This window comes from Nothoprocta perdicaria, unplaced genomic scaffold (genome assembly GCF_003342845.1).
Source record: "Nothoprocta perdicaria isolate Ctin4 unplaced genomic scaffold, notPer1 scaffold_20, whole genome shotgun sequence".
NCBI lineage: Eukaryota > Metazoa > Chordata > Aves > Tinamiformes > Tinamidae > Nothoprocta > Nothoprocta perdicaria.
The window spans coordinates 5,650,430-5,665,186 of record NW_020455205.1 but is presented as its reverse complement, the minus strand read 5'-3'; the positions used below and the strand labels follow the sequence as shown (position 1 = coordinate 5,665,186).

General features: G+C 36.8%; 1 protein-coding gene across 2 annotated transcripts in view; it reads right to left on the bottom strand.

Moving 5' to 3' along the window:
• PTBP2 (polypyrimidine tract binding protein 2) overlaps nt 1-13,901 on the bottom strand; it is a 37,095-nt gene extending 23,194 nt beyond the window's left edge. For both annotated transcript variants that reach the window (XM_026037869.1, XM_026037870.1), the window contains exons 1-2: nt 13,880-13,901; nt 4,285-4,360 (exon numbers count right to left, since the gene is read on the bottom strand). In XM_026037869.1, coding sequence (XP_025893654.1) covers nt 4,285-4,306 — 22 coding nt within the window. In that variant the 5' untranslated portion in view covers nt 4,307-4,360; nt 13,880-13,901. The remainder of the gene's footprint in view (nt 1-4,284; nt 4,361-13,879) is intronic.
• Between the last annotated feature and the right edge of the window lie 856 nt (nt 13,902-14,757).

Here is a 14,757-nt window from a genome sequence, read left to right as displayed (position 1 = left end):
GGTTGTTATAAACCACATTTTAATTTACCTAAACTGCCTTTCACCAAGTCCTTATCTGCTGCATAGCAGCATTAAATATATATATATACACACACACACACACACATATATATATATATATATATATATATATATATATTCACCATGCCGAAGACTGGGTTACGCTCTGCAGAGAGATCTGAGCCAAGCATGACTGGAGTAGAAAAGAAAGGACTTTGACAATATTTTCAGACAAGCTAAACAACAACGCTTACATGCCATATTTTTGACAATGCCACCTCAACGCTGCCAAGTCAGCTATTCTACAAAGCTCAGAAACTTAAAACATCTGAACCTACAGAGCTTTTCAAAAGACTCCAACATTTTCTCAACTAAAATCTTATAAGCTGTCATCCTTTGCAAAACATTCAGATGTAGTATATGGGATTTTTCCCTCCAAGTGTTTGTAGAGGCATATTCTTTCATATTGTTAAATTGCTTCTGTAAAAGCTTTTTTTGTATGTTTAAATATATATGCTTTGCTTCATAAGGATAAGGGTAGTAACCAAATGATACCCAGAAGAAAAGGGCAGATGCAAGGGGTACAGAAGTAATTGCTGACAAAACTGAAGGCTAATCCTTGTTTATATTAAAGTTCTCTTACAAGAGATAAAACATACTGGCTAGTACCTTCATCCACAACCAACATCACTACCACGTACTCCCAATTTCCCTTTATCTACGCAGTCCAGTTGAACAGAAGTACTGATGCCAAAGCTGATTAAGAGTCAGGTAATGTTTAGGCCTCCTATTGTGAGGCATGAATTTCATCCTACAAACAACAGGCTAACACGTCAGTATTTTCCTTACTTCCATATTCTTAACCATATAACCAATAAGAATACAAAAAGTGTATATATATGGTATATGTTTATATACCATATACAAACACGTGTGCGCACGTGTGTGTGTGTGTATATATACACACACATATATATGTTTGTGTGTATATTTCCCCCTCAAACTCGATAAGCAGGTTTGTGGGTGGAAGAAGAGGGGGGGGAAACAGGGCAAGAAAAAGCAGGGGAAGAAATTTGTATGCAAAAGGCCCTACACAACACAGAAAGTAGCTTGGCTTACTCCTACTAAAAAAGAAATTAGAGCAAAAGTGCTCAGATGAGCACTGAAGTACTACAGTACTGCGTCTAACCAAAAGAAAGTTGCATAACAACAATAATGAAACAAAGCCACTAGAAGCGCACACCCCACACACCAACCCTATACTGCAATGAAAAGTCAGAAGGATCACTTCTAAAGAATTCCCACCAAGATTATCCTTAAGGACACCTCCCACAAAACTACCAAAACCATCCATGTCTATAAACATTTCTTTTTTTTTTTTTTTTTTTTTTTTGGTACTTCTCCAGGTAAATAAGCAAGCAAACAGAAAAAAAGTCATTTCTATAGTACAGATTTACAAAGAAACAAGTCAATGATTTAAAAGTCTTAATACCACGTTTAAGCCTGCTAGGGCACTCCTGGGACAACTATGTTTTCTTGATAGCACACTTTTAGAAGGCTTAGAAGATTATCAAAATAAACTGCCTCTTTCTTCTGTTCATCTAGATATCGGTTCAGAAAATATCACAGGATCAGAGAGTGAAAATGTCAAGGCCAAAAGCTGAAAAGGTTTCTTTGCACTGCAGAAAACAATAGCCAGAACTCATAAAAATCAAGACACTACTCCCAAACGATAAAGAATGAAAGGACAAGTTCACATATTAATTATAAAGTTAGTGTAGACTAATTTCTGAAATGTGCCTTCTTTACAAGGAGGTTGATCAATCATTACAGATTCTGTAACAGGTGCTAGAATCTTTGAAGAAGATTCACCACTTTGGCTAGAGTAGAATAACCATTTTACATAAAAACTCAGTATCAGAAAACAGAAACCAAAATAAAAAAGGGGAGGATATATTCATCTTTTGAATCCAAAGACCACCTGAACATTCCTAGTTTTGGGAGACTGGAGGGGGGGAAATAAAAAATAAAATAAAAAAATAAGAACACCCTCACCGCCATACTGATTGACCTCTCTTGATCTAATTACTTCAGAATCTACAGGCTGAACTTCTCAAGTAAATGGTACTAGTCCAGAAAGAATACTTCCTGGCTTCTAATAACCAAGATTTCTAATAAACAGGACGGCTATAGAGTAAATTCAAAACTAGACAATGAACTGGGAATTTTAGCATATTCTACCTTTTTGTTTTTTTGGCTATTTATCTTCCATCTGCCTGCCTCTGATATAATTGTAATGACTCTCAAGAAACTGCTTAAAAATAAAAATAAAAATGACACCTGGCTAACCTGCCCACCCTCACCATAGTTGCCTGTCCCCCTGGCCTCTGTAAGGAATGACTTCAATTCTAATCTGCCTTTTTTTTTTTTTTTTTTGCGCCTTCTCCCTGCATCCGCCCCACCTTATTTTTCCCCCTACATCACCCATGTTACACAGTAACTTTCTTAGTAGGCAACTAATAGTATTGGTCCTAAAAAGCTCCTGTATTACGTTAAACTTTTTCAGACATGGAGACATCAAAGTTTACACAATATGTACAGAATAAGGTCATTTGAAAACTGTACACTTCCTCCCCACTTTCTACCTCGCTCCTTCCCAAGTAAAACAAACAAAAAACATTCTGACCCACACTGACCCTTACTTAAACAAGGGCAAGAAGGACGGGAGAAGATCAAGACACATGAAGAAAGGGAGGTCAAACTTCTAACCCTAAAGTTTTCTTACAACTACTTATATAACTATCACAATAGAAAAGGAAGGTAAAAGCATTTTGAGAACAAAGTTCTCTCTACTTAAAATGTTAAGACTTTAGAATGGGTCTGTGATTTTTCTAAGAAAGCAAAACTAACAATTTTTTTTACTTTATATTTTGTCTTTAGCTTTAAAAGTCTTCCCGTAAGTAAACTTGCATTTAGCTTCCTGAACTAAAAATTTCTCTGAAACCATATGGAAGTTTAAGAAAAACCAGAAAAACAATTACCCTGACAATAACCAACAGAAGCGCTTCCCCCTTCCCAAGAAAAATCCTCAAAACCCATTCTCCAGTTTCTCCAGTTAATTCTAGTCTCATTTAACCAAAACAAACTGTTGAAGTAGTATTATTTCATACTGCAGCGAAATATGAAATAAAAATGGAGAGGTTCATCTTTGAAAACCAGAAGGAACTCAGAAAAAAAACAGAGACAAATGAATCTTCTGACAGTCTAAAATTGCTGTAAATTCACTTCACTTATTGTTCATCTGTGCCTGTGAGACGCATCATTTCCCCAAGCTGCAGTAAATGCAAGCGATTCCGCTCTGCTGTGCCTCCACATTTCTTCCCCCTGCACAGGCTACAGCAGTTGTGCTGCCATGCGACCGATCAGTAAAATGATCCAATGGAAGAACTATATTTCTTGAGAGGAGAATATAAATGACTGCAGTGTCTTTCCTACACATAAGCATGGAAAAAATCCATCAGGCATATTCAAGCAACAACCAGACAACTACTTGGGAAGCTCATTAGCACTGAGGCCATGAACTATTTCATCCACTTCTCTGAGGAAAGAAGAGAAAAAAAGTAGTTATGAAAAAAATGGAGTAGTTATGAAAAAAGCATGTAGGACCATAAACTGCCATAAAAAGCAGACGAAAAGCAGTATATTATGTACCAATTTATGATAAGCCTTTGTATCTAGCTTCATCAAAAAATTTAGAAAACTTTCTTACGTTGCACTGGTATTAAGAGATTCTAAAGCTGCTACCGTAAACTGAAGTAGCAAAATGATGTTCCTTGCTTTGGCGATCTAAATAAGATCTTTGTTTTCTTGAAATGACGCTAATTATGAAACAGCTGCAATGTTCTTAGCAGTAATACCCGGAGTTGTCAATGTCTACATATGAAAAGGAAGACATACTCCTGGAGTTGTTTGCTTTTCCTTGGTAGTTGTCATTCCTTACTTCCTTACTCAAGGCAGCTGCACAAGACAAGTGTAATTTTTCATCCCACTACCCACCACCAATTTACTGTATAGATAGCTAAGAGTTGCCTTTTGTTTTATGGGCTTGCTCTTCGCAGACACTCGAGGTTTGAGACTAGATACAAGGTAGCTCTAGTCTGATGCATGGCAACAGTATACCCCTCTGTAAAACAATGGATTCTGGTTTCAATATTTTCCCCTTGTAAATAGGAAACGAGTCCAAGAAAAAACGATAGATTTCTCCTTTGAAATGGCATCACTTACCAGTAACTACCATGCTGCTCATGTTAGAGTTCGGGCTATTGAGTACACTGCCTGAAAGAAGTTCGTCAGATCCTCTCTAAAAAGAAAGAGACAGTAAGAGATTTTTTTTCCTCTATTTTATATTTTTAAAGATGATATTAAATACGTCAGTTTGACAGGGAAAAAAACCTTTAGAAGAACGTAAGCAAGCATAACCAAACCTATTTTGCTTTGGCAGATTTCCTTTTTTAAGATATGTAGAGCAATCTGAAATCTAAATAAAGCAATATATTTACATGGCAAACTTTGCAATGAGAGTTGCTTAAACATAATTGTTTCACCCACCACTGAAATGCAGCCACCTCCAGGGGCAAGGAGAAGTGCTGAGCAGTAAGCCTGTCCAGGATCTCAAATTAAAGTTATATCTAGCCAAAACTACAAGGGAAATCTTTACCAAGAGAAATACTGAGTTTAGTTCAATTTCAACATCCCTATTTTTAAAGGCTTTCTTCAGAGGAAATTAATAGCTCATGGTCTGGAGATACCCACCTGTCCTACAACACACTTGAGGGCAGGAAGGGACGTCTTCATTTTAATTTAATTCTAAAATCTGACAACAAGCGTCAAATAATAGGTCTTTTTGAAGCTGACTTGGAAGCAGACTGCTGCACTCAGAGGAGGATCTATATTAAAAACTTAAGGATAACCTTTCAAGTTATTTATGAGATGAGCCCTAAAACTAGACAAAACTAGAGAGGCTTTTATTCCTTTCCCTGCCAACTGCTCCCTCAGCCTTTTTGAAAAATGATAATTGAGGCGTAAAATGTAAGTTTCACATTCTTATTTCTCCCCACCCCCCTCTCTGATATTTTGAATTTACTCCTTCCTCCATCTTTCAGGGTATAAGATATTCAAATGTACAGGTACCACTTTTAACCAGGGAGTAGGTGAGAGGGAAATAAGTCCCCAACATATTCACACTTCCATAATAAACAAACAAAACCCCAGATATCCAAGTTTTTAAAAAGCACATAAGCCTCACATCCTTTAAAGGTTATTTTTAATCACTTATTGGATCTTTCCCTACTTAAAAAAAGTTTTCCTTGTCACTAGCACCATCAACACTAGTTCAGATCATGGCTAAGAAAGAGAAGAGGAATGAAACCAGTTACTACCCATATTCATAAAAATAAGTGCTTTACACTAGTCGATAGACATTGTGATAGACTCACAAATGAAGCTCACAAGGTCATCTTACACGGAACTCAGTATCACATACTCAACTAACAGAAGGATAACACATTTCCTTGTAACACAGCTGCAAGATACATAAAGAAAAACTTTCACCAGTTTTTCCCCCTCCACTGCATATATCAACAAGAATACCAGCATGTTCAAGTACTTATTCCACATCTAAAATACAAAATGCTCAGAAACAGGGCATATACATAGGCTCATGTAGACTTATTAAAGTTCAATTTCTTTCTAATACCAGCACTGAAGAAATGTATACATGTAATCAACTACTACTGGCTTCCTAGTGTCTATAAAAGCTCTATTAAATCAACAGCATAGATGTCCTTCGATAATGAGGAATGCCCCGCAATAGGTCTTGTCCTCTCAATATAAGGGCAGATCTGCCAGTGAGACATAGTTGCTGCTGAATTGCTAATTTCAACATCCCTATTTTTAAAGGCTAATACACAGGAAGAGTCCAAAGTTCATTAATGGTCTAAATATTCAGCTACTGCATTTGTTTCATGGGTTAAAAAAATTTCTCCTCATTTAGAAATATATTTTGCATTTCATTAATAAGCTCACATGGTAAATCATGAGATTTTGTCATTACACTTAAAAACTTAAATTTGTTTCAGATGAATAAGCAAATTCAAGTTTCTTGTTTGGGCACATATCGCAAATCCTATAGTTCTTGCTTTGTTCTTACAAAGCAGAGCAATCACAAGTCTGATGTACACTTGTACAAACTCCTGTGTGGAATCTTCTTCCAAATGATCATGAAACAAAGAACATACAGAAAAGCTCTTCAAATTTACTATCATGAGTACAAAAATATACTGCCATGTGACCAGACAAACTTACTAAACACACATAGCTTTCTTTTTTTTCCCCTTAATGATTCTCAAACAGTCTAGCCATCCCTGTGCATATGTTTAAAGCCAGCTATTCAGCAAGAGACACCTCGGGTGCTGTGCACAGAGCAATTAAATTACAAATGAAAAGCAAAGCTGTCTGGTAGGCATTACTTCAAAAGGATCACCTTAAGCTGACAGTTGTCAAACCTAAAGATTTACCTAGCAATTTATGGGTATCAGGTAAGTAACTGTCCATTCTTATGCAGATGGGCACTGCTATGACACAAACATTTCCTAAATTAGAGGAGAAATACTTAAGACCTTCCATTCATTTGCTGAATGGAAGTCTTTTCTTTTTTTCTTTTTTTCTTTTTTTCTTTTTTTTTTTTTTTTTGTCAATCTTCTCCATCACATCAGAAGTGAGTTTTACAAGCATCTCGTGCATTTGCTAGTTTTGTTCTCAAGCACAACACTTTCACAAGTCACATCATAAAAATTAAAGGACATTTCAACTAACTCAGGTCAGTTCTATAGGGTTGCAACAGTCTTGGCCCCAGTGGGGGATACTGCTATTCACAGTGTGAAAGAGCAAGCAAATTAACATACAGCTTGAGGGCTTTAATGAACCAAGAATTTACTGTGCAAAGCTGACATGTAAGATCACTTGCCAATGGGTGAAAATTCAAAGTCCGAATGTGTGTTTTTGAAAAAAATCACACATATATACAACATATAAAACAATATCTAAGTTGAAAACACCGTTTTTATACTTGAATAAATATAGATGGCTCTTCTACAATTCACAAAAATCAATTATACAAATAAAAACACACTTTACTTAGTCAACTAAGTACTTTATTCCTTGCTTTAATAGTCATAGTTAACTCAGAATCCTTTACTATGTACAGCTGGACTTCTGATGTTCTTTTCCATAAAGTTTCAAACTAACCTACATTATATTAAGTACCTATGTAATTTACCCAAGTCACTGCACTCAAAATTCTTCTAGGATGATTAAAAAAAAACATAAAAAACACTATTCAGAAGGCTTTGCCAGCTACCCCACATTACAGAAAAGACTTGAAATATTTAAACACCTTCCCCAGACTCCACTACATCCAAGGCAAAAAAAAAAAAAAAAAAAAAAAAAAAAAAAAAAAAAAGTAAATATTAACAACTTGCTAATCTTGGCTTGGTAACTACCTAAGAGGTTTAATCTTTTAAAGACTGAAAATTTTGAAAGGATCAGATATTTAAGACACATACTAACAGCTCTTTTCCCACTAATTCAAAGTTTTTGAAAATTCCAGTCTGGTTTAACTAAAGCTAATACAAAAAAATATATTACAGAAGGCTTACTGGCATCACTTGCAGATGAAGGCCTCTTCCAACACTTTAAACCCACTAAATGGATATTGCTAGAAACTATAAACAAATGAACAAGCCTGAACTTATGTAAAAGTCGAAGCATCATCTAAATATATTTAAGTCCTAGAAAAATTACGTTGAAAATACCCTCAGACTCTGAAAAATACATTTTCGAATAACTCCTCTAATTTGTGATTTGTGGCAGTTTACTGGTATTATAAACCTCAAGAGCAGGATACTCTCCCCACCCAACCTGATGAAAAGAAAAAACTCAGGAGGGTGAGAAAATTTCAGCTGATTGCACATTAACCAGTCACTCTCTGCCTACAGACATGAGCTTCCCAAGGGGTATGACAAGCCCAGAGACAGATCTCATGATTTAAAGAAATCTAAAAGCATTGCGAGATGCTTCATTTCTAACAACATCTGGGAACATTTTAAAAGAAAAAGTCAGAAATCTAACAGCATGGTTGAGGAATAAGAGCATCTGAAAATTTCAGCATGGTTGGTAAACATTCTGCTCCAGACAACACACCCATAAAAACCTTCTGCTTCAGAATTAAGAAACTGAATTAACTTTAGGAATATTGGAAACTATACAGACAACAGCCTTTAAACCTGCCTAAACACAGCATTTATAAAATTTGTTCACTTTACATATGAAATGGATTAATATTTAATGAATGTTTCCTTTTAACAGGATACACTGTTAATGAAACATTCAATAAATACATCCTGACACATCTCAAACGAAGAGGATATATTTTATTTGCCTAACACACTGCCTTTAGACAGTACTATTACAACACATGCTCCAAAACAATTTTTAAAACAGATGCTTACAACCCTTGGACATACAGGATCACAGAATTAGAAGAATCACCTGAGACAGGACAAGCCAGGCACAAATACACAAACTAAGAAAAGATCCATATGGTTGGTTCACAGGTATTCTACAGAGCATAGTTTCACCTGTATGTTTAACTACCACTACTTAAAACACTGTATACAAGGAATAAGTCTACTTGATTTTTCTTTAAACTAGGTTATTTTGATTTATTTTTAATTAGACTATTTAACTACATTATAGGTCTTTCCAAGTAAAATATAGCCAAGAAATACATGAGTGATTAATAACATTTGTTTTTAAATTCAGTATGAAAACCAGATAATGACCACCTCTCCATACTCATTCTCCAAATATCCCACTTCATTTTTGATGTTGTCCTCATCTAACCATATATTGTTTTTATTTCCTAAAAACTAATTAAAATATTTTCACACTTAGAAGTGTTTGATAAGGAGCGGTGAAAAAAAATAGCCTTTTCACTGATAACAATGTTAAGCAAGTTATGCCATGTATCTAACTGTATTACAAAGATGCAAAGTTAGCTCCAAGATATTTCCCCCCCCTCAAATAAGGGAATCTGAAAAAGACTTAAATTCACCAAGATATAAAGACAAGCCTAAATTCCTCTGGAAAAAAAAAAAAAAAAAAAATTTAAACCCAACAGGAGAAAGCCAAACCTCTCAATGTGCCCAGGGAGCATGCCGAACTCCACTGAACTAGACAGCTAAGGAGTCAAGAACTAAACCTCCACTTAACCCACAGCATCCAACCTCATTTCCAAGCCTTGAGACTTCCAAGGAATGAGGGAATAGGCAAAAGCCAAGTCTAGCACCAGTCAACTCCACAAGCATTCAAGACCAACTAGACAAATATATATATTTATCCTAGTATTTCAGATTTTCTATCCCACTTTTATCAGCATATAAACTGTTATTCTGAAGCAGCACATAACTGCTAATGAACTAAAATAAGGGGAAAATAATCCACTAGAGCTACCATCTGGACATGTTCTTAGCAAATTGATTGGATAATAGTGGCATCTAGAAGTATGGACCTTCTGCAGCAGTTTATATATCACAATAAAAGATGTTAGAGACATTTTGTCTTTACTGCTCTGCTATTTTGCTCTAATAAAAAAAGTTAAATGCTAGTGCCATTTAACTATCTATAAGTCAATCCTCAAATTATGCACTGACCCAACAAACTTATCTTATGAAAAGCTAGAAAAAAGGCTTAGAGGCATTTGGGGAGGGGGTTGCAACTGTAAATGAAGAAAGACAATTCCCTACAGCAAACATCACAATCCTCTGAGCAATCTGCCAACTATAATCAATTTGAGCCAATATTGCCACCAAAAACTACAGTCCCAGTCTCTTCTCTGGCCCAAGCAACCTGTTCTTATACTATCCTCAAGTCTGTACTGCTACAAGTATTTACATAATCATATGGTAAAACGTTTTCAGACAAATATAAAAATATTAACAGGATTATCATTTTTAAATAAAATTAAGTTTTATAAAAATCATGACTCATTACATAAGACAAGCTTTTAAGTTGCTAAGACAACTTTGTGAAGAAGCTGTGCAAATATCTGTACCAGAAGCAAAACAGTGACAGCGAAAAAGCACCTTCTTTTGGCAGAAAGCTGCTTAACTAGTTTGTAAAAAGCATGCTTTTTCATGTTGCTAGCTGATTTCTCAGGCAGGGTGCAGGTGATCCTACAAATCCTCCAGTTAAAGTGCAAGTACAGGTGTTCTGTTAAAAAGGAAAAATAGGTGCCTCACAGTTAGTAACAGACATGAAAGTAAAATAAAGGAGTATGTTAATATTCCCTTACATCAAGACCAGTCTGCTATAAAGCATAGGTTGCTTGTCAAAGATTTTCCTTCTCTCCGATTTTAAGTCTTTGCATTTTCCCATATGCATTGACAGTGATAGAAGGAGCATTTTAAGAAAACAGAAAAGAAATAGACTAATAGTAAAAAACAGAAATACTGAAGTCACAATTTAAGCAGGGTCCATCCACAGAAGTTACTGTTAAAAAGGGAGTGAGTGTTCTCAAGTGTAACAAGTTTTCTTTAGTCACCACTGACACATCCCTTGTAGCAGCAACAAAATACTACTGCTGAAGAGACAAAGCTAATAAACTTCTAAATTAGGTCACAGTTATTTCACTGCTAGAACTTCCTGCGTATTTTTTGCTTTCTCCTCTTGCTACAATAGAGTATTACTGAAGACAAAACTTGATTTAGAAGCTTTATCCTAGTCAACAGAACATTAAAAAACAGTTTCTCCAGTTTACAGAGGTAAACTTCAGGAAACATCTTAAGATCAAAACTGTGCATACTGTAAACAATATTCAGATACAGCTAAACAGTGAGGAGAGATTATGTAACCACTTTAATTGTTCAGAGATATGAATAAAAAAGACCTTCTGTTCATTTATTTTAAGTTTTAAAGAGGAGCCCCTACCAATTCAGGCAACAGTACTCCCCTTTCCCTTTTAAATAAGTCATTTCTCTCATATCACTGTCCTCAGCTCATTGTACTAGTGGTCCAATTACAATAAACATGCAAAAGCCAACAGAACTGTCCATCTAATATCTTAAGTCGACAACTTTCAAGTCTTAGTGATTTATAGCTCTGTACTAAGAAAAAACAAATAAAAAAATGTGGACTATCACATGGCATTTGACATATTATAGATACTTTCAATGAAAACTCTAAATAAATCCAAATATTTCCACTATTTAATCATTAACAGCAAAAATGGGGAGGTGTTTTGCAGAGATTACCTCTCAGAACTTGCAAGTAACCAACAATGCTTCAGGAGTCCTTAAAACAAGGGGGAAAAAAAATCACTACTCTCCCTTTCTCCACCAGCTCAGATTTGTTTAGAACTCTGCTGTTTGAGCTAATGTTTTTCCTGTACCCTTAAGTTTCAATCTGTAGAAAAAAAGGGACTTTGTGACATATTACTGCTTAAAAATATTAGGATGTGCAAGTACTTCCTACCAACTCCTATCCTAACACACACAGACAATAGCTAATGCAATTTTTAGTTGTGTACCAACATCTCTGATAATTTTATTAAATTACATCAGAGACATCCATATTTTCCAAAGAGAAGGGTCATAGGTTACAGTCCCTCTTGCTGAGTTTAATCAAATACATTACACACATGCTACGACTCATATGCTATCTGTTGATCAGTAGGTGCAAAAAACTCTCTCAAAAGCTTCAGCTCCAACGAACACGTTGGATAAGTTGACTGCACACAGGCATAGGTAAATCCTTGCCTGGTTCCAGCAGCCCCACAGCACAGAAGGCTGCCAAAAGAGCACCAAAATTACTGATAATATTCAGTCAAAACTGAGAGCCCCAAGGCACACAAGGAAAAGGAGGAGACAAAGGAACGAACAGATGAGACTTCCCAACTGTCTATACACCACCCATAGGTCAAGCTTTCCTCAATTTAAAAACGTCATTAATTCACCAAGAGCAATGAAAAGTAATCAGAGAAAAAGTGCAATTGCCAAAGCTTCACAACGCTGTCTGCAAAGTCAGCCAACAGCTAGGCTTAGCCTGCTCCCCAGGCTGCACACAGCATCTAGGTTGCTAGAAGGAATGCAGAGGGGAATGACCAAGAGGAGGGCAGGAGTAGCTCCAGGAGACAGTCCTGCTCCCTTATCCCATAACAGCTTTCTCCACAGCCTCCTCTGTCTTTACTCCCTGTACTCCAGGGCACTACTGGATTCTCCTATTTTTAAAGAGAGTTCCTAAGTCTATTATCACACAGCAAAGATCACATCTTGTTACTTCTGCGCATTTCAAACTACTTAATCACTGTCTCTTATGCCTGTCTTGTGTTCTGTCTTACATCCTTACTTATATTCACAACATGATTTTGACAATCAATGAAAAGTAGCCACTGTGTCCTCTGAAAAGTCTTCATTTCATTGGTTGGCTGACATCTGAAAACATTGCCAGAAGTGCACTTCAAACCACATATGCATTTTATCAACTCTCACATTATTATAAAATGAAGTCCCTCAACTAAAGTTGACACTGAACTCATTTTCTCTTGAAGTCAGAACCTCATAGCTTACAAATCAGACAACATACGGATTACCTGGAATTGCTATTTTACATCAGACAAGACTGAAAGTAGTTCAAAGATTTCTCAGCCCAAAAACTTTTCATGTGAGTGGCTGTTCACTTCTGAATTTCCTTCAGTATTCTTCCATACTCTCAAAAACATTCCTTAAAAAGTTTTATGAGTCAACAACTTGTTCTCCAAGGTAACGGAAAAACAATCTCTCCAGTCAGAATTTCTGACTGGCACCAGCTCCCACAGAAGTACCTTTAATGACTGCACTTTTTTTTGATTCTGAGAGTGATTTCAAGCTTGTCTACAATAAGTGAACCAGCACATGGAACCAGGCAGGCCCACAACCCATAGGGGCCACTTCTCCCAACGCCTCCCATAAGTGAGCTTGCTCAGAAACACATATGTACTTATTGCTACAGACTAACTTATCTAGAAACCAGTCTAAATCTTGCAGGACCAAAATCAACTCTGAACCATGTGAGAAAACCTTCACCTATATCAATGAAATGCAATTCATCGCATGCATTCACCAACACAACCTATATGTTCCCTTGTCACATATTTTCATGTCCTCTTTATTGCTCAGTCTCACTTTAGGAGGTCCTGCATCAGATGTGAAATCATATATTTATCATATACATATCATATACATGTGAAGTAAATCATATAATAGTCATTATGAAACCCCTGCCTTATTGTCAAGAGTATGACATATTCCTAACTTGACAAGCAGAAAGTAAAACAAAGCAAAGATCTGCTTCTCTGGCTTCAGGACAGATTCTAGCTCCTGTATTTTGTATCCTATTACAGGCACTCATGTCTTTTTTAACTCACTGGTAGTTGTTTGAAAAGAGGGACAGGGGTAAGATGGGGAAAAATAAACTTCTGCACAGCTTTCACAGTCACTGTGCAGCAATGAGAAAGTTGCCTTTGAAAAAGTATGCGAAATTAAACTTTAAAATAAAAAGCAGATTCCAACACACTAATCTAGAATCACTGTTTACAGTTCACTGCCCACAGAAGTACTTTTCAGAAAGTCTCAAATTTATCTATGGCTTTTTGGCTAATATAGCATACACAGATGAGTACATGTCAGTTGCTAATGACTAGTTAAATCTTATAACTTGCAATTATTCAAGTTAATTCATTTTGTATCTAGGAGTTGCCCCCTTATTTGCAAGATGTACATCCTACCTTCACACCAACTGCAACATCAGTGACGATGCTGTAAAGAAGAAAAAAACAAACAAAAAAACAAATCAATTGATTTATTCTCATTCAACAAGCTTCTTTTTAAAATGCATTGCAACAGTATCACAAATAGGAACAGAAGTAGCCAACAACTTCCCAAAAAACAACAAAATTGTGTATGTGTTAAGAACACAGGATCACTGAGGGAAAGTGCAAAGCAAACCTACAAAAGTTCTCCAGAGCTCCCCCAGCTTATAAACATTTCCAGAAGAGTCCAGACTTTCAAGTAAACATTACTTCAAGGCAACACTGCCAGAACACGTTTGGGAAACTCAAGTTTCTTGGCTACATGATAGTTTGCAGACAGAGTGAATAAACGAATTTAACAAGAAATACAGAACTTCTCCTCCTCAACACCCTTTAACCAGCCTTCAACAACACAGCTTTTTGTTGCTTTTACAGCAAAAAGCAACAATTTTTTTTTTTTTCTAAATTGAGGCTAAAAAGGGACAGCATCGGCCCAGTGTGACAAATGCCTCCACGGGATATACCCATATGTAAACTGGAGGAAAGGCATCTCCAAGGTGGCTCTTTTCCTTGGGGGGAGTCGCATCATAACTCACAGCATGTAACATAACCGTGTACACATTAGTTCTGGAGTTACTTCGGGGGGAAGGAGGGAGAGAGGGCAGCAGAAACCGCCGTTGCCCGAAGAAGCAGGTGAGAAGGGAAACCCGAGGGCAGCAGGGGCGGCGGGCGCAGCCCAGCGCGGTGCCCCTCGGCCGCGGGGCTCCCCAGGCAGGGTCCCCGCCACCCCCAGCGCCCGCGGTAGCCGGTGCAGGGCCGGGGGGCTCGCGCCGCGGCGCTCCCAGGAGCCGCGT